At 42.1% G+C, this 27,376-nt stretch overlaps 1 protein-coding gene across 1 annotated transcript; it reads left to right on the plus strand.

Moving 5' to 3' along the window:
- Positions 1–495: 495 nt before the first annotated feature.
- On the plus strand, positions 496–27,222 carry LOC311111340 (cadherin-15-like; the record flags this gene model as incomplete). Its single annotated transcript, XM_084154060.1, has 15 exons — positions 496–573; positions 11,402–11,500; positions 22,186–22,350; positions 22,794–22,949; positions 23,343–23,487; positions 23,593–23,774; positions 23,945–24,073; positions 24,262–24,447; positions 25,096–25,340; positions 25,446–25,588; positions 25,686–25,919; positions 26,076–26,315; positions 26,430–26,575; positions 26,684–26,878; positions 27,022–27,222. 15 exons carry the CDS (start codon positions 496–498, stop codon positions 27,220–27,222), a joined length of 2,544 nt encoding a protein of 847 aa, XP_084010186.1.
- Between the last annotated feature and the right edge of the window lie 154 nt (positions 27,223–27,376).

The following is a 27,376-nucleotide window of genomic DNA, read 5'->3' on the forward strand; positions in this document are numbered from 1 at the left end:
CATTATCTCTGGGCCTGATGGGGAGAAAGGTTGCTATGCTTGTTACAGTCCTTATTACTGCTTCAGATTGGCCAGAGCCACCTGTCACCCCTGCAGAGTCTACAATGACATAGAGAATGAGCCCCAAACCACCACAGGCTGCTCTTACTATTATCACCTCCATGGGACATTGCATGTAAGAGCTCTAAAAGGACAGATGAGAGTAGAGGTGAGCCATACTCTTAATAGAGTTCTCTAGCATGATTAACACCACAAAATGCTGCTCTCATCATTGCTGCTTGACATTTTCTCTATGGCTTTTTGATGGACTTTTTCTGTTCTTCTCAAATGTTTGACTACTTTTTACTTAATACATTTTTTTTAATGATCTGTGACAATAATAGCTTGTTTTTGTAATGCTTACAAAAAAACGGCATATTGGGGTTATACTTTGTACAATGAGAAAGCAATGGAACTCGGTTAGTCCAACGAGAAATGTAGCGTTAGCGTGAGACCATGGATGCCCAGAAGTGGGCAGTAGACTATCTCCCTGTGTTCAGAGGGGAATCCAACCACCTCCTCTCCACCCCCTTGGTCTGGCTGAGGAATGGGGGGATGGAGTTCGTGTTGTGGGCATGATGAAGGGCATGCGGGGGCGGAGGAGCGGGGAATGGGACGGCTCCTGCCAGCTGCTCCCCTAACGTGACAGAGACAGGTGCTGCACATTCATTCCTCAGTCAGCCCAGGAACTTCCACAGACACACACAGAGACACACTCATGGACAGACATTCATTCATCGCACATACCAGGGTTAGCCAACAAACACACCAGCTATTTTCACTCTTGTTATAGGCCTACTGTACCCACTGGGCACAGAAGTCAATTGAACGTCTATTCCACTTTGGTTCAAAGTAATTTCATTGAAATGACGTGAAAACAATGTTGATTCAACCAGTGTGTGCCCAGTGGGTACAGTTGAAGTCGGAAGTTTACATACACCTTAGCCAAATACATTTAAACTCAGTTTTTCACAATTCCTGACATTTAATCCTAGTACAAATTTCCTGTCTTAGGTCAGTTAGGATCACCACTTCATTTTAAGAATGTGAAATGTCAGAATAATAGTAGAGAGAATGATTTATTTCAGCTTTTATTTCTTTCATCACATTCCCAGTGGGTCAGAAGTTCACATACACTCAATTAGTATTTGGTAGCGTTGTCTTTAAGTTGTTTAACTTGGGTCAAACGTTTCAGGTAGCCTTCCAAAAGCTCCCCACAATAAGTTGGGTGAATTTGGGCCCATTCCTCCTGACAGAGCTGGTGTAACTGAGTCAGGTTTGTAGGCCTCCTTGCTCGCACACGCTTTATCAGTTCTGCCCACAAATGTTCTATAGGATTGAGGTCAGGGCTTTGTGATGGCCACTCCAATACCTTGACTTTGTTGTCCTTAAGCCATTTTGCCACAACTTTGGAAGTATGCTTGGGGTCATTGTCCATTTGGAAGACCCATTTGCGACCAAGCTTTAACTTCCTGACTGATGTCTTGAGATGTTGCTTCAATATATCCACATCATTTTCCTTCCTCATGATGCCATCTATTTTGTGAAGTACACCGGTCCCTCCTGCAGCAAAGCGTTTGTAGGTTGGCTTTTTTATGGCGGTTTTGGAGCAGTGACTTCTTCCTTGCTGAGCGGCCTTTCAGGTTATGTCGATATAGGACTCGTTTTACTGTGGATATAGATACTTTTGTACCTGTTTCCTCCAGCATCTTCACAAGGTCCTTTGCTGTTGTTCTGGGATTTATTTGCACTTTTCGCACCAAAGTACGTTCATCTCTAGGAGACAGAACGCGTCTCCTTCCTGAGCGGTATGACGGCTGCATGGTCCCATGGTGTTTATACTTGCGTACTATTGTTTATACAGATGAACGTGGTACCTTCAGGCATTTGGAAATTGCTCCCAAGGATGAACCAGACTTGTGGAGGTCTACCATTTTTTTTCTGTTTTTCCTGAGGTCTTGGCTGATTTCTTTTCATTTTCCCATGATGTCAAGCAAAGAGGCACTGAGTTTGAAGGTAGGCCTTGAAATACATCCACAGGTACACCTCCAATTGACTCAAATGATGTCAATTAGCCTATCAGAAGCTTCTAAAGCCATGACATCATTTTCTGGAATTTTCCAAGCTGTTTAAAGTTACAGTCAACTTAGTGTATGTAAACTTTTGACCCACTGGAATTGTGATACAGTGAATTCTAAGTGAAATAATCTGTCTGTAAACAATTGTTGGAAAAATTACTTGTGTCATGCACAAAGTAGATGTCCTAACCAACTTGCCAAAACTATAGTTTGTTAACAAGAAATTTGTGGAGTGGTTGAAAAACAAGTTTTAATGACTCCAACCTAAGTGTATGTAAACTTCCGACTTCAACTGTATATACTTCAACTTCAACACACTTTAACTATTACATTAGTTTCAATAGTCTGTGTTTCACACTTTTTGCTACAAATCACCTTATTTCTTCCATAATAATTATATTGCCCACACAAGTAGATTTAAACAACCTTTAAACCACAGTGTAACTGTAGACCTTGCCTCCCAAAACCGTTCTGGATGGACAGCTTTAGTACATTGGGAAACATGGTGTAATGCAGGGCCGTGCACAGACCTTTCAGGGGGCAGGTGCTCAAACAGAAAAAAAGGGCATAGGCCTATTTCTTTCTGCAACAACACACTCATCACTAATAGTAAGCAAGCCTCCTAAAGACATGATTGACATCGGGAAAAGAGGGTGGGCTATCAGCTGATCATTGGTGTTGATGATTGATGTAAATCTGTTAGCTAGCTCAATTTTTTTTTACTGATTGTGATTTATCTTCAGTGCTCTTAAATAATGTCATAATTTAATACACATAATCTTCTAACTCAAGATATATGGCTGGCTCCATTTTCGTATGATATGTTATGTTTCGTATGGTATGCATTAATTTGTGGATGTCCATCATCCATTTCGTATGATATGTCATGAATTACAATTTGTACAATCTGTTACAAATTTGCAATACGTATGATATGTTAAGAATTCCAATTTGTTGTGGCTAACGTTAGCTAGGTGGCTAGGTGGTTAACGCTTACCTTTAGGTTGCTAGACGTTCGTGTTATATGCCCACCAATCCACCCCCACCAACCACCCGCCTTTCATTTTTGCTGTAGCCCTTTCCTACAGTCAAATGACCAAATCGCCCTCTATTGACCTCATGGGTGGAATGTTATTAATATTTTTCATAATTTCATAATTAATAAACATTATTTATTTATTTTAACTCTGAAAATCTGGTGTTTCTATGTCAAATGGTTTAGTTATATTTCAGTCTTCTGTGATGTATTTAAAGTGTAATATTGGGATGCAAACTCAAAATTGAATACATTTCAACTCTATATCTGACTTCTTTCATTTTTTGCCCATAACCGTGTGTGTGAGGTGTATAAATAATAATAATAATATGCCATTTAGCAGACGCTTTTATCCAAAGCGACTTACAGTCGTGTGTGCATACATTTTTGTGTATGGGTGGTCCCGGGGATCGAACCCACTACCTTGGCGTTACAAGCACCGTGCTCTACCAGCTGAGCTACAGAGGACCATATACTTTTGTTTCAAAGTTGATTTGTTTAAGACTACCAATAAACACTCTGTGTGACCCTGATTTACCCTGCTGCAGTAAATGAAGTAACCTTCTGTCTTATGTAACCATACCAAACATAACATATGATACTAATTTGACTGTCCCAGATTTACATTTACTATGTTACATCTAGTCTATGAGACCAGGCTGGTTGTTCTGGTTCTCTCTGCTGCACATATCAGCCAACCAGACCGAATATTCATGATGATGTACAGTATATCAAGTGTTAATCAAATGTTATACAACGGGTGGGTCTAATCCTGAATGCTGATTGGTTAAAACCGCATTTCAGCCGGTGTCTATTCCACAAGTTACCACCAGCTAAAGCCATGACGTTGAAATGCCAATTTACTCTGTTCCATCTGACTGCGCAATTCACTGTCTCATCAGCCCAGCCAAGCAATTCATAAACTTGATCTCCACTATAATAAACATTATCTCACATTTCTTTTAGACTAACATTTAGTTTTCAACAGCGGAGATTTGCATAAACCTTGCTGTCTGTCTCTCCGACATTTGCAACATTGTTTCAATATTCAAATTCGATCTCCAGCTGTCCCATAGTAATGAACGTGTCGGGAGTCGGGATGAGACAGACAGGCAGGCAGCGTTTCTCAGCCAGTCGAAATCATGAATTAGCTGGCATAATTTTTATGGATATATACAAAGAAATGTCAATTGAAAAAAAGTGCAGGTAGTTTGCAGTCTTTCCAGCTTTAGTTTGTAGTGATTGTGTTTGTTGTGTTTTTGGCTAGCTCCTCTGAACAACAGTGTCCTGACGAGTGAGAACATTTTCTATGCCAGGCAAAATCGGGCCTCATTAGCTCATTGTTATGGATGTATCCAAATAAATGTCACTAGAAAACAGCTTAAACAAATGCAAATGCAGCTACTTTGCTGTTATTCTGGCTGCACTTTTTGACGTGACTGTAAGTGAGCCGTAGTTGGCTAGCTAGCAAGCAAGGGATAATAAGAACGTTGCCAGCCAGTATGGCAATGGAACATTTAGAATGAACGACTGAGTCGCGTCTGTTAAGTTGCGTCAATTCAAATCTGGTATAGGAACAAAAAGAGGTCAATACACGTCTTCTAAAATAGACTAGTATTTTAATGAATGCAAACACTTGAATGGTAAATATGATGTTCGTATATACGGGCCCACTGAAAAACCATGCAGGGCAGTCAGAGAACTGAGCCATGTTATAAGTTCTTCTTTAAATACTCTGACAGAGATAGTTCCTGCTCCAAGCAGGCCTATCAGAGTAGAGACTGAGCGTGGTTTAGACTTACTCAGCCTATCGTTGGCGCACAGGCTGGTCCGAGCCCCTTGGCGCTTCACTGTTGAGAGGCATTAGTTGTTATCTCCACAACTTGTCTCGAGTCAGCAACCTCAGACATAGTCTGTTCCTCTCCACTGTAGCAGAACACATGTCCTTGAGCGGTTTAACAAAGAGGCAGTGTGTGTATGTGAGTCACAAGTCTGTCTCAGCCTACCCCCTAACGGTTCCTCACATTAATCACAGCTTGTTATGTTAAACAATCTATATCAGTACAGCACAAACCTATTATGTTTAATCATTAATGTATTCTTTCTAAGCTAGGCATCACATCTAGTTGTAAGAAAATAGATCCCCACAATCCCCCTTTTCACACCCGCTGGGTGTGAACCCAAAATAAGACATTTCAGGGAAATTTAGGATTCCCCCTTTTGACACCCACTAGGATGTCACTCATTAAAATACAATACAAACAAAAATAATCACACTTTTATTAATAGGCAATAATGATAATAAAAAATAAAAACCCTCAGTCCTTCCATCTACACCTAACTTGTACTAGGTTGGCTACCAGCCACCCAGGAACTTCAAACCTTCACATAAGGAAAGACAAACATTCACAATGGTTAACTTGATTAATAAAGCATAAAACATAAACAGGGAAGTAAACTTTGGCCCCCTTTAGACACCCACTAGGGTGTCACTCCACCACCTCACCAATAGCAAACCAAGGGTCATCCTTTGTCAACCCCAGTTTCTTCCGAAAGCTAGACTCAGAGTCTGCATCCCCTTCTTGAGCCCCTAGGAGGGGCATCATACCAGCCGTATGCACGACATCTGTAACAGACTTTCTCAGACAAGGAATTACACAGGCAGCACAGCACATTAATATTAGAAACACAACTACTAGGGTCAGAAATCCAGTGACCACCAGTGCAACATACTTACCAAACCACTCCCCCAACCAGAAGAACAGTCCGTTTCCCTCCATTCCAGCCATGCTCTTCATTTCAGCTGATAGTTTATCTAAACCAACTAGGGCTTTAGAGATACTCCCGTCAGGACTGGTATTGTTAGGGATAAACGTACAACAATGGCTTACCATTCTATAGACACCACCCCTTTCTGCCTGATCTAGAGCCAACCTCTTTTTACTAAGTCATAAGAGTGAGATGGCGGATAATTGTTCAAAGATCCCTTCTGTTGCATCCCTAGTCTAGCCAATAAATCGTTGTTGGTCGTAATAGATATAAATAATCAAATTCACAATTTTGTTTATTGTCCCCCACCAAAAGAATGTGGTAGTAAACCCTTCCCCTAATTGTTACATAGCTCGGTATCCATCCGATACCCCTCTTGGTATCCCAATCGCATCCATCTAAATAGGGCTATTCTCCTTCTTGTTAAAACTCCTCCTACATCTGTTTAATCCTTGGTTCCTGGTGACTAATTCTAACTAGCTGAACCAGTAGAACCAGGGCGCACGTATCTAGCCACCCTTTTGGAATTCTCTGCCTTACACTGCCTTTACTGGCACACGCCCACCACACATCGGTTACAGGGGCTGTAAGGTTTAGAATTCTCTCCTGTGCTTCCGAACTTAAATCTCCAATTGATAATTGGTGATGTCTTTGTTTCTCTTTACCCCCCATCTGGATGATCAGTCCCCCTCGGTCTCATATCCCCGTCCCAGAGTGTGTTTAAACACTTGAGTCTAGGAACAATCCGCCGTGGGGGCCAAACACGAATATAATGGGATTTTATAATCCCAATTTGCTTATTGACATGTACCCCACCCATTGGCTACGTCCCTAACCCTTATTCTGAATCTGACAGTCTGCCCTTCTCTGACTCCCATTTTGTAGGCCACTCGTCCTTGACGGTCAGTATGTCAGGTCGCTTCTCTTCTCTTTTACTTCTTAACAATGGTAAGGGCATAGCACAACTGGTGGTGGATCATGACATATCAAGACCATTGCCGAGACTATGATGCAACTCAAGTTATCCATATTCCCCCCAAAAAATCCCAGTTCTTCTCTCTAACTCTGCATGTGTTCAGTGGTGCTTGCATGTGTTCTTACCTTTTTGCAGTGGGTAACGTGGACCCAGGTTGCTCTTTCTGCTATTCTAATGGCAAAGGCAGTGACCAATATAACCTGATAGGGCCCTTCCCAACAGGCCTGCTTCCAGTTTTTCTTCTTTAGGGACTGGATGCTCACCAGTCACCTGGTTAGATAGAATGGGTCACCTTCTCCTTTAGTTCACCTGTGGGGCACAAAACCTCTGACATACGGGTGTGGTTAATAAACTATCTTCACACATGTTCAGCTCTCAATTTCTATTTCTGACTTTTTAAAAAAAAGTATTTTGTCCTCCTACCATCTACTTATTATCCCCCTTTTGACACATGTTTTGCCCATGTGTCAATATTACCACCTACCTAAACAATCACTTAGGTAATATTGGTAATTTATCATCCAATTGCCATCCCTTATTTTTACCCCCTAATTTTAACATAACAACCATTTATAACCATCATACTAGGTGTGTTGTTTTTATTTGAAAAACCCAATTTGAAAAACAACAACCACAAATAGCCAGGCCCCACTTAATTTGGTAGCTCAATTTTATGACCTAAATACTGCCTAACTTCACTACTGCTCCCCCTAGCCCTGGGCAACATACCAATGAGATAAGCTAATCTCTTTCTCCTGGTTATACACTCTGTTAACCTTCAATTACCATCAGTAATCTAAAGATGGTAGTACACACAAAACATGATAAAGATATCCCCAGTCCTAACCCATCAATAATTGTTTGTATCAATCTAATTCCTCATAACTAATCCATAAAACCACTCAAAATTCCTCGAGTATACAATGATTATTTAATTGATTACCCTAAATATGCTACATGTGATCTCATCTCAAATGATCCATTATCAATTATTTGATCAACCCCCTACGAAAATCTGTCTCCCCTTCTATTGTTCCTGTCCCCCCTGTAAATGTCATATTTCATTTTTTAGCCAATACAATCACGGTTACATCAAATGTTCCCTCCTTTGGCCATTTTGTTACTATCTTTCTGGTCCTTTTTCTCATTTGTTAGAGATATTACCAATATCTTCACTATTTTCTGGGAACCTTCTCTTCATGATTGCTACTGGTGATCTCTTCTTCTTCTTTCCCTAAATGAGATGTAATCCCTTGCCTTTCCTCTACTATCCTTCTATCATTACTGGATCAATGATAATAACTGTAATAACTATTAAAAATAATTGTAATAACTATTTCACATTAAATTGTGCCCCTTTCTGACAATGTTATAATTGCAGCCCACCGCATTACTCTAGTTCAAAATATAAGTTTGTTTATTTAACAAATCTAGAACCCACTATAGGTTGGTGCTATTCCCTCAGCATAATAGCTAAAGCTACTTGCATCCCCTGGTCCCCGTAACGAAAATAAATTATTGTTCTAGAATTCACCAACTATTTGCATACACCACTGGTGTTAAGCAACCGATCGAATAAAGTAATAACAATTAGAATTTATCAAAGCACTGCCTTCCAGTCAAGTATTTAGACCTCTACTTGAAATCTTACAGCTCAATCTAACCCGCTGGACTGTCTCTATTTTTTTTTCCCGCTAACCAGAGCCATAAATTATTCTCCTTTGTCCTCAACTCAATTTTCACAGCTCTATCGCCATTTCAGTTCGCTATTCAATTTCTTTAACTGTTCTCTCTGATTAGGCCCTAATTAATAAAACAAATACTTGCTATCGTCGATAAGCATACATTTAATGATATTCCTATCATTTGAACTATCTCTCACCCCTCGCTCCTTCCTACACAATGGGGGAGGCGCGGGTACCTTGTAACATATTTTCATAGACCTTTCTAGAATACTTCTACTTAAGCTATCTAATTCAACCTTTCACATTTCTCAATCCACGTAGTAATCTAGGTCTATAGCCCCAATGCGAAAGCTTTACCCAATGTCCCTACCTGTGTTCGAACCAGGGACCCTCTACATACATTGCCAGTCACCCCACACATTCCACAATGCTTTCAAAGTAAATACTTCCAGTTCATAGAGCAAGTGACGTCACCAAATGAAAACCGCACTAGCTCTCACCTCATTCTAAGGTTGCTGGGGCCTCTTTCATTCCCCGCCAATAGATTAGGTAAGGCTATCAGTGGGTACTGGCCCCCTCCTACTCTCTCTCTCTCTCACACTGCTTCTTTAAATTTACCCCTACGCGGTTCTCCCTCCTGTTTCCACTCCGAACAGGTTTTGTCCGTTTTTCGTTTTAACGTAATATTCGTCCGTTATTTAAAATACGTTAGTCTATTTATTTAAATCAAATTATTCCCACCTAATTAGTTAAAGTCGGTGCATATTTATATTTCAACGATAAACCAAATTATTTCAGTCTAATTATTTAACCAGTATTTTGCAGGGTCAAACATCAAACGTTAAATTAAATAATAAACCAAATTGCTTCAACTTAATTATTTAAAACCAGTATTATGCTATGTCAAACATCAAACGTTACAGTTCAGTTATATCAGTTCAAACGTTTCAGTTTAGTCATACTAGTTATTCATTATTCTACCTTTATGTTCCCAATTGTTATTAACGGGTTATACGGTTTAAGCAACCACAGACTTCTTTAACTCCTAATTCGTTTTCTATCAAGGTATACAGGTTTATTAATTGTAATAACCCGCATTCACTCTTTTATTACACTGGGATCATTCGCACTCTCATTCATACAACACCCTATACTTTAAAGTGCTCCTCCGATCTGGGCTGTACCCCCAAGTACAACTCCCTGCCGAAGCGCAACACTATAGTGTACTTTAAAGTGCTGCTACGATCCTAGCTGTACTAGTTACGGACCTTGCCGATAGCGCAACACTATCTAAAATTGTAAGTGTCCCTCTGATCCTAGCCGTACCCTCGTAGTTACGATCCTTGCCAGTAGCGCAACACTTTTGATCCAATAATTCCCTATACCCCCAGTTCCCACCCCTGGTGGTCCTAGCCTGGGGACTTCTGTATTTTCCCCGATCCTAGCCGTACCTAGCCCTCTGGTACGTGTCAGTGGAACAATACTCTATAATACCATGGTTTAACATCACATTCACCACAGGTTTGCATGTCACAATATGGTGCTTATCTACTCATAATAATTCGTATAATAATTCATAATTTAGTACACTTACATCAAACAGGTTCACAAAATTAATTTGGATAAAGCCAATGTGCAGAACTTTAGCTATATAACAATAGGTGTCTGCTTACCTGTTTTTAGTTCAAGGATGCTTTTTGAGAGATTCAGCATGTTGAAAGATTCCCCACTGCCATAAAATAAGTGTCATAGTATAATGCACAGAGAGCAGTAGATCTTCTTCACCCGCTGCTTTGACATGGTGTTCCAAACAGCTGGAGATGAAAGGGTGTTGGGCAAATGGTCTGTATTTCTGAAGGCCCGACATACACATAACAGAACTGCATGGACAGTAAAGGTTCCATATGCACTCTTAGGACATTTAATTACCTCCAGCTGGGCAACAGGCTCATGTCTGTGACAGAGTTAGGGAAAAGCAGATGACCTGTTAAGAATGGTAAAGAGAGGACCTTCACTAACTGAATTTAGGGAGTTCAGTCAGATGACGTAGTTTTGGACATGTGTTCTGTTTGCGACAGTGAATATTTTATTAGTACGTTGAGGGTGAGTGAATGGTTGAGGGTGAGTATGTACACACAGTAGAGGCTCCTCCTGGGCTGTGTGGCCCAGGGTCAGGGACAGCAGGCAGGCCAGAGCAGAGCAGTGACAGACTGAACACTGCTGCTGAGGACTGACCTTCACCAGGGCTCTCTCAACACAGCACAGCCACCAGCTGCTCTTCCGCTCTCCTCTCCACATTTCCCTCTTTCTCTCTCGTGCGCTCTCTCGTTCCCTCACTATCTCGTTCTCTCTCTCTCTCTCATTCTATCTTTCTGTTTCTCTCCATCTCTCCATCTCTCCTTTCCTCTTTCTCTCCCCCTCTCTGTCCCTCTCTTTACCTTTCTTTCTTTCTTGCTCTTACTATCTCCCCTTCTATCTCAATCTCTCTCTATATATCCATCTTTCTCTCTCTCGCCTTTTCCCTCCCTCTCTCTCTGCATCCAGTGACCCCCTACTTCCCTGCCCATAGCTGGGGTGTGTCCCAGTTGAAGACTCGGAGGGCTAGGGGGTTAGAATTTCAGACTTCAGCCCTCCCAGCGCACATGTGCTGTCACTCAATCGCCTCTGCACTCACTGCCCAGAGAGAGAGAGAGGGAGAGAGACACACAGGGGGTTTGGATTTTAGACATTTGGTTCCATTGCCCAGTACTGCCAGGAACCCTGAGCTTCTCCTAAAACTAGTTTGAGAAAGAGGTGCCACCGTGGTCATTGGGTACAGTACGTGTTGGAGTTCGCTGAGAAGATCTGCTTGCTGGCACAGGAGATGGCATCAAGGGGGTTGGCAGTGTTGTGTGTGCTGGTGGCTGGCCTTTGTCAGGTAGGAACTCTTATACTATAGTGCTGTAGTGTCTCTCTCTATAGACTTCATGGCCTACACTTTCTTAAATCACACAGAATTGGAGCCATTTCAGCTATAATATATATGCCATTTAGCAGACTCTTTTATCCAAAGCGATTTACAGTCATGCGTGCATACATTTTACGTATGGGTGATCGTGGGAATCGAACCCACTACCTTGGCGTTACAAGCGTCATGCTCTACCAACTGGACTACATTTGATATTTTCTCACAGTCTGCTTGTCAGACTTTTACTTGGATGTATATGTGTTACTTAAAGCAGTTTGATTGTGATTCAAGTAGAAGCAGTTTTAACTGTGTTTGTCCTATATTTCCACAGTGCAGTGTTGGCTGTGGTGGGACAAACTTTTAACTGTTTATTTAGTAAATCTATGGTTTATGTTTAAATTTGAATGATATGCTTTGTTTAACATAACATAAACTGATTTTCATCAATATAAGTGATAAACATCATGTGAAGAGGTGAACATGGCTATTGGCTAATCTAAACATTTCACAACCGTTGTAGATCAGATGATGAATACTCTTGTAAATGACCAACGAATGCTGATGTTTTATACATCAGGCGGAAATCGGGGCTCCACTGTTAGCAGGCTTGTCATCAACACCATTATAAGACACATAATGGATGACATTGGAAACAGACATTTTACTAACAAAACTCATTCAGTCACTAGGGCTGTTTATACATGTAATGGAACCCAGGTTGGAGACTGAGACATTTGGCCCTCAGTAACCTCTTCTGTTGAATGGCCTGAAATCATTATGGATGTTGCAGGTTTGCAGCTAAATTAATTTCTAAACGTATGGATAACAAGACTTCAAACCATTTTTTAAGCAATGGCTTCAAATTGATGATGGCAAAATGTGTAGCCTACTGTACATTTTTATGCTGACAAATGGGTAAGGGCTGAGTCACATTTTCTTTATTAGCGTATCCAATTCGAGAACCACATGGTAAATGACATCAGCTGTAGAAGATGGTGGTAATAGATCAATGAAACAGCCGTGGGGAATGCCAGTTAGTCACAGTTTGCCCCCAGCCATTGGCCATGTGTCTTACTGTGAGTTAGAGGAACAGGTATGTGATGACACAACCCATGGGGCTTAGCTTGCATCACAAAATGTGTAATCTGAAAGCAATACACTTTAAGTACAAACACGTACCAAAGAACATGAACACCAGGACCACCAACAATAGACTGTAGCTCAATGCCCACTCTGCACTTGAACGCCCATACATTCACATTCATGATTTGGACTATACATTGACATCCAGTAATCTATTTGTGTGTGGACCGATGTGAGAGACCTAAAACCACAGAACAAGATCCTTCATACCTGAGGATCCTAGTTACTCTGGTTACATACAGTACATCAGATAACTATTTTAGCTCTGTGTGTAAGTGTAACCTATGTGAGTTTGTGTTCCATGTTGAAATGCCAGAGGTGTTACAACCCAGTGAGTGGAAAGGGGCTGATGAGGTTTCACAAACACCTACTACATATACTCCTATGGGAGGAAGGCTGTGTTGTTTTTGAGAATATCCCTGGGAAAGAAAGAGGGTTATATTGAACTGGCCTGCTTGCATGCCTACAGAATGTGGGCTCTGTTCATAGAGGCGGTCATGTTGGCCAGCAGCTGTTCCCAGATGCGTACTTGATGCCATTTGTCCCGCTCAGTAATCCCCGCAGTGGAAAGAGGAGTCGGCCACTCCCTAAACCATGAAATCAGGGACAAATCCGTCCATAAAGCAGCAGCCGGTGCTGAGTTCATGCCCATTGGAAGAAATCACTCAGTACAGCTGCTCAGCGTCTGAATCACAGGCCTGTTCTGTCTGGGTGGATGCTTTCTGTTTTACACAGACTTGGGTTTCAGGAACAGGAAGGGCCTCCACTACAGGGGCAGACTCAACATTAAAACCACACTGTCAGTGCACTGTTACCAGAGATGATCTTTCCCAATTGCTCTTTCCCAATTCATACTTCCTTAATTGCTGGCATCCACTCTCCTCACCTCTTTCTCAAAGATCTGAGTGGAGGGGCCTTGGATCTTCTCCTCCAATGTGAGGTGAGGAGAAAGGACACGAAGATGAAGGAAAGACGAATTGGGAAAGAGCCAATATTGTAACAAGCTTTGGTGATACCTCCAGCTGAGTCATTGACCAATTAGTGACCCTTCAACGGATAGGGTCTCTTCATGTTGTTAGAAAACAGGTTCCATTTAGTCTTTGTGTTCACAACAACAGATGTGACAAACATTACATGGAAAGGAACAGGAAAATACATTTTTGAAATGGGACACTCATCTCATTCAGAGCACCTTATGCCTTGCATCAAAGGATGTTTTCTCTCTGACACAAAAGGTAATGTATTTTCTTTTGAATGAGATAAGGGAATAGCAGTGGCAGACAAGGCCGACGGAACAAAAACGGCACTGTTAATGGGCACGGTAATGGTCTTTCCTTGGACTTCTATCATGACCCTCTGAAAGAGGACTGACCCTAGAGTGAAGAAGGGGTAGTGGTGGTGGTGGTAGTAGGGGGAGTGGTGGTAGGGGTAGTGGTAGGGGTAGTGGTAGTGGGGGTGGTGGTAGGGGTGGTGCTGGTGGGAAGACTCCTGAGCCAGAGCTGGGAGAGCGAAAGAAAGGGGGACATGATGAGATGAGGAAGTGGTTTCGGTCCTGGTACAACCTCCCTCAGGCTTTAATAAAATTCCACGCCAAATTAACAAGCTCTATTCTCACTCCCACACTCTGGGAGTGGAGTCCTAAGTAACTCTCATCGTCCCCATTAGGTCAGCAGTCATGAAGTTCAGACATCTGCTCTCGTGAAACCCTGGCTAGCACCCCCAAACATAGGAGGCCCAAGCAGCCTTAGCTGAATGGGTGGGAAGGGAGGTAGATAGCTGCTCATTAGAAGACACTGAATGAACCTTTGGAACAGTGACGCAGGGGGACCATGAGGGGAACAGAGGCACCTGTCTGACCCTCCACCCCATGGCCAGAGGGATTGTCAGGCATGCTGCCTGCATTCTCTCCCTCTTCCCCTCCTGCTCATGCTGTGGCACTCTGGCTGGCTCACATACACAGACTGTACCTCCACTCAACTAGCACATGGCTGCCTCAGGGGTCTATTTTATATTCTATTTTAGAGAGGCACGTGTCTAAAGCTATGACTAACTGTTTGAATCCATAACAAAGCAGACATATAATTGGAACTCTAGCAAGAGCATACTCTAATTGTAAAAGCCTTATATTTTTGTCTAGATATGTATGAGTAACGGTAAATATCTGTGTCTCTTGCACTGACTATGACCTGCTGCGGTAAATGGAGTGAATTAAGCAAAAATAAGTGTGTTATCACACAGCAGCTACTACTGTAAAATCAAAATTCAAACAGAGTTACTACTCTCATGACATACCCCATACAGTTGGTGCAAGCTAGTAATAGCTCTGAAGATATACAACTCTCACTCTAGGGAAGGGCATCAGTCATGCTCCCCCACCATATCCCTCCCATGGTTTGGACCAGCTGACCCAGCCATATGCGTGACTTGATTGGAATGTATTACTCTGGTAAAAAAGGTGAGAGCAGGGTTATGGTGCCCAGCAAGGAAGATACCTGTAGATGGCAACTATGACTAGCCGATTGTATGCTCTGGAACATTCCAAAAGCCCTCCTAAGCCCATGTAAACCTACAAATGTGACATCACATCCAAGCTGTACATCATGATGTTTATATATTTCAGAGTCAGATTAGATGTTAATGACTTAGCACCTGTAGCAGAACTCACATTATGTTTTTATTGAGATGATGAAGCTTTCCACTGGAAGATAAGATATAACTGTGTGTGTGTGTATAACTGTGTGTGTATATAACTGTGTGTGTGTGTGTATAACTGTGTGTGTGTATAACTGTGTGTGTGTGTGTGTGTGTGTGTGTGTGTGTGTGTGTGTGTGTGTGTGTGTGTGTGTGTGTGTGTGTGTGTGTGTGTGTGTGTGTGTGTGTGTGTGAATCCCTCCCCTGACTGAGCATCCTTGACTCAACAGAATGAATTTGAATAATTTCATCCTTGGATACTATAGTAGACTATGGTATAATGTTATATCTACCAAGCTTCAGTAATAAGTATCCACTCCATGGGACAGATGTTGGTCTCCTAGCAGCTATGTTTCATTCACAAAATGCAGGATCTAAATGAGTCTGAGAGATTGGCACACTTTCAAAGCTATTTTTAGAGACAACAGTTAGAGCGAGTTGCCAAGGGTCCTTGCTGCTGACACTACCCATGAAAGTGTGACAGTCTCACTTCAGCTCCTCAGTGTGGGGTCAGTCTGAGCAATATTTTCATCACAGCAACAGATTATTACGTTGAAATGTTGCCCCAAACCTTTTGACTGTAAATGTTATATCACACTGCGAATAAGATCTTGGATGCTTTGATTGTGAAATACACAGTGATTTTGAAATAAAACGTATTTAGATACTCTGCATAGTTGTATATCAAGCTTGGTGTTGCCCTTGATATCAGTAACACAGACCGCAATAACACATATGTTCTGATACTTTTAACTTCCCCAATACGTTTGCCAGCTTATTCCCTCCTCTTGGCCGCGTCAGTAACCAGGCTGCAAATCAACACAAATAAACAAATGAAAGGTTGTGTATAAATGATGATGTAGTCTGGTTTGGTACCACGAGACACTTTATGTCAACAGCAGACTTATAGAAAAAGATTCCTTACCCTACCTACCTACTTCAGAGTGCAGTACTCCTCACTGTGTTAACGGGGGTGTTGACCCCCATGAGGCACCAGGCAACTGTCCTAACTGCTCTCTGGCCACAGGGTGAGAGGCCAAGGTGTAAAAGTATCTGGAAAAAGTCCCTAAAACAGTTCATGTTGGTGAGAAGAAAGAGGAGGGTGTGCTGTCCTTCACCCTAGCTGTCAGAGGTGACTGGTGCTAATTGGTAAGATGACTCCTAGGTGTAGCCCAGTCACTGCTGAACTGGAAAATAGATTAAGACATTACAGAGCTCTCCTGGGTTTGTTTGCCACCCAGATGGTGTTCAGACCACAGGAGATCAACACAATGATTTTAACTGGGTCTGTCTTCCGATGTAGCAGGCTCTTTCCAAATGATCAGAATAGATGTACACCTCTAGCCCCATTCAACATCCTGATCTCACAAAACTAAACAGGAGCACAGTGGTCAGTTCTGGTTCACAAGACTAGACTGCAACATATATTTATCTAATTCTAATAGTATATGCTATTATTTTACTTTAGTTGTTCTTCCTGAGCTGTTTTTGTATTAATTCAAAACAAGTAACCCCACAACAAAAAAGCCAGTTTTAATTCATAAGTTGCAGAGTTAATTTTGTTGTAGAGTACTTGAATCAGGAATTCAACAGGAATGTTGTTTCAGTCTTAACTGGTCATCCAGTTACAGATTTTGATTGAACAGGGCCTTTGGCCTCTGACTGGCCGTAGCTTGATCTCTGATCTGTGATCAGAGCGGTAGTGGAAGGTGAGAAGGCTTTGCTGTCTAGCCTGGTATGTGAGTGTAAACATCTCTGTATGAGCGTAGGGAGGGCTACACCAGTGGTTTAGGGTCGGGGTTGGGAATATAGAGTACTCTAAGATTAGTCTGCTCCTAACTCAGCCTGCACATGGCACTCATGGTTGGCATTCTCCTCAGACTGTACGTTACAGCAGCGTGACAAAGTGCCAGTGTGTCATATCTCCAGGCCTAAGGGACAGGGAAGGGCCACCCTGTCCCAATACACAATAGAGATTAAATCTAATAATGTATGTCCCATATCATCATCTTTATGTATGGAAAGAGCCATGTGAGGAATGGGCTATGGTCAATGTTACATATTCTGTTTAGTTGTATTAGCATGTTATTACAAGTTGTTCCTACAGACTTCAAGATTGATGATGAAAAGCTGAATGAGAACAAAATGTGTTACTTTTTCTGTATCTTCTTAGCAAGTTCATTTTTACATAGACAGTACTTATCTGCCCATATCTGTGATCATCTTGTCACCACTAAATGCTGAGCTTTTTCTCCTGAGAAGTGATGACAGGCGGTGTCTTTCTTAAGGAATGTGTGTGTGTGAGGAATTCTGTCACGAGAGCGGATTCATAAGGTGACCCCCAACCCCTAGTCAGGTGCAGAGTTGAACATAAAGGGGAGTCTGTAAGTGTGAGTAAGAGAGAGGTTGGGAAAGCACAGGAACTAAATCCATAGGTGACAGCTGGTGTGAGTGTGTCTGAGTGTGTCTGAGTGTGTGTTTGAGATAAAGGCAGAGCGTGCGTGATAGAGAATGAGAATGAACATGAGTTTAATTGTTTTCGCCAGGCGTAATAGGACCCATGTCGTCCAAAAGTTATACATTTGATTCATCGGACCAAAGAACATTCTTCCAAAAGTATTTTTGACAAACTTGAGTCAACTTTTTGGACAAGAAGAGTCCCATTATGTCTGACGAAAACCAAACACTGCATTCCACAGTAAGAACCTCATACCAACGTTCAAGCATGGTGGTGGTAGTGTGATGCTTTGGGGATGCTTTGCTGCCTCAGGACCTGGACGACTTGCCTTAATAAAAGGAATCATGAATTCTGCTCGGTATCAGATAATTCTATAGGAGAATGTCAGGCGATCCGTCTGTGAGCTGAAGCTGAAGCGCAGCTGGGTCATGCAGCAAGACAATGATCCAAAACACACAATCAAGTCTACATGGAAATGGCTAAAAAGCAACACATTTGAGGTTTTGGAATGGCCTAGTCAAAGTCCAGACCTAATCCCAATTGAGATGTTGTGGCAGGACTTGAAACACGCAGTTCATGCTTGAAAACCCTGTCGCTGAGTTAAAGCAGTTCTGCATGGAAGAGTGGGCCAAAATTCCTCCACAGCGATGTGAGAGACTGATCAACAACTACAGGAAGCGTTAGGTTGCAGGCATTGCAGTTAAAGGTGGCACAACCAGTTATTGAGTGTAAGGGGGCAATTACTTTTTCACACAGGGGAATTGGGTGTTGCATCACCTTGATCATAAGTATCATATTTTTTTTGTTATTTGTAAACTCAGGCTCCCTTTATCTAATATATATGTATATATATATATTTGTTTTAATAGGGGGTAGATCAGCTTTAATATTGCAGATAGATTGTAACTTCCATCAATGTAATTGTCTATATCACTTCCAATCCCCCATATGTTTTTTTTCCCGCGCATATATATATATATATATATATATATATATATATATATATATATATATATATATATATATATATATATATATATACATACATATCCTTTAAAAATATATTTCCCTTTATTACTTTCCAACCCCACCATCCCTTCCCTAATTGGAGTAAACCAGTGAACAACAATGCTTAGGCCTCTACTTTACTTCATGCTTATACATACTATATACATTTTATGGACACAGTCAATAATTATATTTTGTTTGTTTTTACTCCTGAACTTCCTCCGATCATTTTCATGATGTCCATCTGGTATGCTTCTATATACCATATCTTTCTAACTGTGCTCTTTCACAAAAGCTCACAATATATAACCTATATACTTATTATGGACACAGATTATGTCTTACACTAGTTATCTTGTTGTTATTAGTTGTTGTTATTAGTCCCATCCTTCAGCTCCATTCAACACCTCCCATCTATCTCTTAACACCATCCACATTGGATTTCTATTTGCCATATATTTTTCAACTGTACTGTGATGTTTTACAAAAGTTCTGAACCTTTCTATTCTCATTGTTTCTACAGTTTGTGAATTGAAAATAAAAAATGTTTCTAAAAGTATTATTATATTATTGATCGATTGACTATGACACCCAGTAGTGCTATCTGCAGGGTCAGCTCCATGCAAATATTGCAATCCTTCACCCATTCCTGGACCTGTGTCCAGAAACAAGCTACAAATGGACAGTACCAAAACAAATGATCTAATTATTCTGTCTCTTCACAGCCAAATCTGCAGAACTGGGAAGATTGTATCCCCCATACAAATAACATTCTATTGGTAGCAAGAATTTTATATAATTCTAAGTTTTGAATCCGGCGTCGTTTTGCGTATCAGTTCATAAACACTATGCCATAGAATCGGTACGTCAAAAATCTCTTCCCAACTATTGTGCAGTCTATATGGGACGGCTGTCAATCTTTTGGTCGTTAAATGAAATTGGTAAAAGAAAATATTTATCACAATTTTCTTTAATCAATTATGTTCTTTAATGCAAGGCCGACAGACAAGTTCCTTACTTTTTCCTCCTTCCACTTTGCTCTTCCATTTTTGCGGTAATGCTGCAATTATTTGGTTGTAATTTTGGGTAGAGCAGGCATTTCCATATGTTTTTGTTAGCTGCATGTGCGACATAACTCCACCATTCCTACTGATAATATCATTTACGAAGATTATACATTTTTAAACATTTTCTCAAAAAATAACGTTTTTTTTAATCAATTAGTATATTTGAGTTTAACCACAATATTTGTTGCAATATTTGTTCTGTCATTACTGGAGGATTAAATTGAAATTGCAACCAACTTTCTATGGCTTGTTTTAGAAATAGTGATATTTGGGAGATGATTTCCTTTTCAAATACCTGAAAGTGAGGGGTTGTAATCTGAATAAAGGGAAAAAGTCCCTTCTTGAACATTGGGTGAGACAATATTAGATTTTGGTTGAAGATCTGATAACATTCAGTATAAAAAATATGCAAAAATAGAGAAAATCAGAAAGGGGACAAATACTTTTTCACGGCACTGTATGCATATCTGTATTCCCAGTCATGTGAAATCCATAAATTAGGGCCTAATTAATTCATTTCAATTGACTGATTTCCTTATATGAACTGTAACTCAGTAAAATCTTTGAAATTGTTGCATGTTGCGTTTATATTTTTGTTCAGTGTACAATATACACTGAGTATACAAACCATTAAGAACACCTGCTCTTTCCATGACATAGACTGACCAGGTGAAAGCTATGATCCCTTATTGATGCCACTTATTAAATCCACTTCAATCAGTGTGGATGAAGGGGAGGAGACAGGTTAAAGAAGGATTTCTAAGCCTTGAGACATGGATTGTGTATGTGTGCCATTCAGAGGGTGAATGGGGAAGACAACAGATTTAAGTGCCTTTGAATGGGGTATGGTAGTACAACCTGGTCTCAGACCATTTCATATTATTCTGTAAGTGAATATTACGAATTCTAGCTAGGTGGCCAACGTTAGCTAGGCTAGGGGTTAGGGTTAGGGGTTAAGGTTAGGGTCAAGTTTAGGAGTTAGGTTATAGGGTTAAGGTTAGGGTTAGGGTTAACTAAAAGGGTTACGTTTAGGGGAAGGGTTAGCTAAAAGGGTTAAGGTTAGGGTTAGGGGAAGGGTTAGCTAACATGCTAAGTAGTTGCAAAGTAGCTAAAAAGTAGTAAGTAGTTGAAAAGTTTCTAATTAGCTAAAATGCTAAGGTTGTCCCACCCATCCACCCCGACAACCACCCTACCTTCGTTTTTGCCTTAAGTAACCATCTGTCTTATGTAACCATACCAAACGTAACATTTCATACCCGGATTTACATTTACTAGTCTATGAGACCAGGCTGGATATTAGGTGCCAGGCGCACCGGTTTGTGTTAAGAACTGCAACACTGCTGTTTTCACGCTCAACAGTTTCCCTTGTCTATCAAAAATAGTCCACCACCCAAAGGACATCCAGACAACTTGACACAACTGTGGGAAGCATTGGCATGAACATGTGCCAGCATCCCTGTGGAACGCTTTCAACACCTTGTGGAGTCCATGCCCGATGAATCAAGGCTGTTCTGAGGCCAAAAGGGGGGTGGGGGGGGGGGGGGGTGCAACTCAATATTAGGAAGGTGTTCTCCACACACCTAGGCCTAGGCTATTGATGGATTCAAGACAATGTCGTTTGTATTGATCTCAGATTCTGCCTGTCAGTGTCAAAGTAGCCTGTCATTTCGATCATTTGTGAGGTAAAGTCTCCAGTCATCTAATATGATGTAGAATTGCATGAAATGCACTTATAAAAGGCCACATTCTTCCCGGACCCTAGGCTACAAAATAATTTCCCCATGTGTGCAACTTCTGCAAGCGCCTTGCTTTATTACAAAGGTGATTTATTTTAATGCGTTCCGGTACCTCAGAGCCCCACCCAGGTCACCCCCCTCTCGTGCTCACTTTTTGTTCCGGCACCTCCCAATTTACAAATTAATCACTGGAGATGTAGTGTGTGAAACCTGAACCCATGCCTCTCCACCCCCTCACCCGCCCCAGCCGAGTGGATTCCACATCAGGGATGGGGCAGGGGGGATCACCATTCCACCACCACAAGGCCACAGAGAGAGGCCAACTGCTGCACCCCTCACCAACTGATATTAGTAGCCACAACACGACTACCAAAAATATAAAAATGTATTTGGGTTCTGTACTCCTTGACATGAAGAAAATGAATCATGATTTAAATGACTTAATTCATCCAGAAATGCATGGCCCTCACTCAGACAATCTAAATGGAAGATGCCATTGAATGAATTATGTATAATGGCCTTCTTAAATTAATCCCATTCTGTTCCCCCCAGGTCTGGAGCAGCGGCCAAGCGGGGAGGGAGGACCTGAACCCAGCGATCCTGTATCCATGGAGACAGAAGAGCAGTGGGGGTCTGAGCAGGGTGAAGAGGGACTGGATCATCCCTCCAATCAGGGTGTTGGAGAACAGCAAGCAGGTCCCCGAAAACCTGGTCCAGGTGCTGAATCATGACATCTCATATCTATACTGATGTTAGGGCCTCTATATTGTATACATTAACTGATAAGAGTGTTGGCTAAGTGACTACAATGTAAATGTTAGGGTAACACTGACACTTTTTGGTCCAGTGAAATTGATCTTACCAAACATGGTATGTAAGATCAGTCACGTGATCTAGAAAACCCACTGCTCTCAGACTGAAGTGAACATGGTTATTGTCCAGACAGACAGCCCTTTAAACTGAGAATGAAAGAGCCACGCTGGCCTCTCTGACCTCCAGAACCACTAACCAGTCATGTGCTGTTGTTCTCCCTCTCAGTTCCCATCAGTGACCAAATTCCCATCTGGTACCCTATGTGCTGTTCTGTTCTGTTCACTCTCTTCTCACCCTTACAATGAGATTCTCACCCAGCCTTCCTCCTGCGTTGTTTGTTCCTCCAGATCAAATCAGACAAGATTTTCACCGGAGAAGTGATCTACAAGCTGGAAGGACCAGGGGTTGACCAGGACCCTAAGGACCTGTTTGAGATAGACGATAAAACGGGCTGGATCAGGAGCATGATTCCCCTGGACAGAGAGAAATACAGAAGCTTCACGGTACAACTCACAGGAGAGACATTAGCACTGTTGCCTTTCACACGCAAATTACACTATGTCACAGCAGGTCAGCCAGAAGCCTTCTTTTGTTTGGGTAACAAGGAATGTCCCACAACATAATAGCATGTTATTAAATGTTAGCATGTAATTCAATGTTTTTCAACTAAACATCTACCACTGCGATTTTATTACATTGATTGTCATGGTTGAGTGAGACGGGAAGTTGAGCACGTCTGTTACTGTAGTGGAGTGCTTGCTTCGTAGGCCTACACGAGCAGCCGAATATAGACCCACAGTCAATAAACTGAGAATCATGTAAGAACAGCAAACACTATGAATGAAAAGACGATGTCTCGAAACATATGAGTAATGTTCTGTTTCTGTTCACTATAGCTGAAAGCCTTTGCCCTGTCGCCCAGTGGAGAGAGACTAGAGAATCCCTCCACAATTGAGATCGTAGTGCTGGATCAAAATGATAACCGGCCCAACTTCTCCCAGAAAGACTTTGCTGGGTCTGTTTCTGAATTCTCCGTACCAGGTAAACACATGCACCACCTACACACACCGTGGATACACAGTTGATACACAAAATGTCAACTGATTGGGTAGTGAACTGAGAGAGTGACTGAAGTTGTTTTAATAGGCACATCTGTGATGTCTGTGACTGCGACTGATGCTGACGACCCAACCACAGACAACGCTATCCTGAGCTACTCCATCATTGGCCAGGAGAGCATCCCGCCTCTCTACATCAATAAGACCATGTTTGGCATCAACAACGAGACAGGGTCCATTTACACACGAGACGTGGGCCTAGACCGGGAGGTAGGGGGTCTTCCTTTGTCTTCTCATTGACCCATTATTTAGGTCATACCATTTCTAGTTCAACAAAAGCACAATATTTTGAAAGGTGTTTGAAAGGAAAAACTCATTAATGTAACAGAATATACTGTATGTGACATAAATGACTGTGAACTTCTGTGCATTCTTTACAGGTGGTTAAAGGTTTTAGGTTGAAACTGCAGGTTGCCGACATGTCAGGCATGGGGTTGACCAGTTTTGCCAATGCAGTCATACATGTGACTGACATCAACAACAATCCCCCACGGTTCTCCCCAGACCTGGTGAGTTTCACTGTTTCATCTCTCAGAAGCAGTTAGCTCCCTTCCATCAATTTACTTTTATCAGATAACATAAACAATGTGGACACATCATTCACACCAGGTTCAAAATATAGACATACACATTCACATGTGTTTATATAAACTAAAACACAACACAACTTCTTTGTGTCTCTGTTTCCTGACTTCAGTACACTATGTCAGCTGTGGAGAACAAAGTAGACTTTGCGATTGGATGGGTCAACGCCACAGACAATGATGAGCCAGGGACAGGAAACTGGGAGACCAAATACACCATCGCCAAGGGCAACCCCTCTGGGAACTTTGCCATTCATACAGACCCTGTGACCAACGAGGGTATTTTGTCAGTGGTGAAGGTAAGCCATTCTCCATCTGGCAGGAAGGCGAGAGGGAATGTGTGGGGGTATTCTGGCTCCATGTTAGAATGACAAACGTGACAATCAGTTAATCCAGTTTATTTAGAGCATATATAGAGTATAGAGCCTTGGATAACACACAGTGGTCAAGGCCTTGATACATGACACTGGATCCCCATCTAGTGGTGACTTACTGGGCTGCAAGTCACCAGGCCACGTTAGAGTCCTGTGCTGTGACATTACTGGCTGTAGCTGGCATTTTCAAGCATGTGACTGATGCATAAAATGGACAACAAAATATATGTAACGGTATGTAGTTTAGTTATTTCTCAACATGTACAGTACCAGTCAAAGGTGTTGACACACCTACTCATTCAAACGTTTTTCTTTATTTTGACTATTTTCTACATTGTGGAATAATAGTGAAGACATCAAAACTATGAAATAACACATATGGAATCATATAGTAACCAAAAAAGTGTTAAACAAATCAAAATATATTTTATATTTGAGGTTCTTCAAAGTAGCCACCCTTTGCCTTGATGACAGCTTTGCACACTCTTGAGTAGGTGTGTCCAAACGTTAGACTGGTACTGTCAAACCCACACTATCCAAGTTGTCCTTCAAAATCTCTGCATTTTTTTGCAGGCTCTGGACTACGAGTCCCAAGAGGTGTATACTCTGACTCTGACGGTGGAGAATGTGAACCCTCTCAGCATCAAGGCCCCCAAGGACCCTGTAAGCAGTGCCACGGTGGTGGTGACCGTGGTGAATGAGAACGAGGCCCCACGCTTCAATAAAGACCCCATAGAGATCGTGGTTCCTGAGTCTGTGGTCCCTGGCACCGTGCTGGCCAGTAACATCGCCTACGATCCTGATAATGCAAAACTCAAGTAAGATAGGTGAATCTTAATGTGTTTACACTGAATATATAAGAATATATACGTTTATATACTGTATCTATAAGGAAATTAAAACATTACTGTCATTTCCATCAGGTATGACATACTCAGAGATCCTGAGGGATGGTTGAATATCAATCACGAGACTGGAGAAATTACAGCTAGGAAACCGTTCAATGTCCGCTCCCCTCACGTCAAGAACAACATTTACAATGCAGTCATCAGAGTCACAGACACAGGTGAGTATCCAGAGTTAGCCACTGATTCACCTCACATAACTGGAGACATCATGTCAAGCAGGAAGTGACAGTGAATAATGATGTAATTTCCTCCTAGATGCTGGTGGAATCTCGACCACAGCGTCTCTGGTGATCACTTTGCGGGAGACCAATGACTTCCTCCCTCAGCTGTTCCCCCTGATGGGGACGGTGTGCAGCGAGTCAGGCCGGGAGACATCTGGTCTGTTCCTGACTGCTGTGGATGAGGACCTGCCCCCTCACGCTGAACCCTTCACCTTCCACCTGCAAGACATCAATGTGTCTGCCAACTGGACCATCATACAGGTCAATGGTAAGGACTATATACAGCGACGACAGGATTAGATACTCCATTAGTCCATGTAGGATGGGTTATGGAGTAGTATGCTATGTCTTCTTCTCATTCCAACTCCCTCTCTCTCTGTCTGTCTGTCTGTCTGTGTGTGTCGCTCTCTCTCTCTCTCTCCAGAGACTCATGCAGTGTTGCGACCCCTGGTAGAGCTAGAGACAGGGGAATATGCTGTCACCGTGTTGGTGACTGACTCTGGCACCCCTAGTCTCAGTGCATACGCTCAGGTCAATGTGACTGTGTGTCCGTGTGGGAAAGACGGTGAATGTAAGACCGAAGCTGCTGCCATATTCGGAACACGAGTTGGTGTCAGTTTCATCGCCTTACTGGTCATCATGGCCAGCATCGCACTCCTTCTATGTAAGTTATACCTCATGTAAACCCTCACATCACCTGAACAAAACACATAGCTACATGAATACACACCATTTTCCAAATGTTTCTGTGCAGTGAGATGGGTCTCTGTGTTATCAGTGTTGCTGCTCCTGGCTGTAGCCGTGGGTAACTGCAGACGGCATCATATCAAGAAAGGAGCAGGGCTGCTGGTGGGGGATTCAGACGATGACATCCGTGACAACGTCCTGAACTATGACGAGCAGGGTGGTGGAGAGGAGGATGAGGTCAGACAACATAACACGTTACAGCTGGCAAAACCCAGTTATCTGGTGACATTATCGCCTATCTTGTCCTACAGACACTTCATATTTCTCATCCTTTTCTCTACCTAGAATGCCTTCAACATTGACCTACTGAGGAACCCAGCAGATGTGGGACCATTCCCAACATCCTTCTACCCTCCAGTCTCTGGCATCCCCAGGGGAAAGCAGCCACTTAGGAAAGACTACCCAGACAACCTGCCCTCCCCCTCATATCCACGGAAACCCCCAGCGGACCCCACTGACATTGAGGACTTCATCAACGATGTGAGAGAGGATTCCATTATGGCCCTGGCTATGGCCTGTTGTTGTAGTCATTTGAAATAAGAACGGTCCAAATCCACAGAGAGAAACTAATATGTGCTAAATATGTTAGATTTGTTATTTCTTGTCTATTTGTGTCTCCACAGGGCCTGGAGGCAGCAGACCATGACCCCAATGTCCCTCCCTACGACACAGCTCTGATCTATGACTACGAGGGTGATGGCTCTCTGGCAGGCAGCCTGAGCTCTATCGCCTCAGCCAGCTCAGACGGCGACCAGGACTATGACTACCTCAATGACTGGGGACCACGCTTTAAGAAACTGGCCAACATGTACGACCCACGCTAAGGAGACTGCCTGGTTATTTAGCGACCAGTACATTTACTGTAGCTTTATCCTCAGATGCCATCTATTTTCTCCTAAACTCTACCCAATTCCCTATACTTCATCATACATCCTCCCTACTCTGCTTGAAGCTAGAACCTGATATCATCCTCTACGT

The sequence above is a fragment of the Coregonus lavaretus genome, assembly GCF_964263955.1.
Source record: "Coregonus lavaretus genome assembly, chromosome: 37".
In the NCBI taxonomy this organism is placed as follows: Eukaryota; Metazoa; Chordata; class Actinopteri; order Salmoniformes; family Salmonidae; genus Coregonus; species Coregonus lavaretus.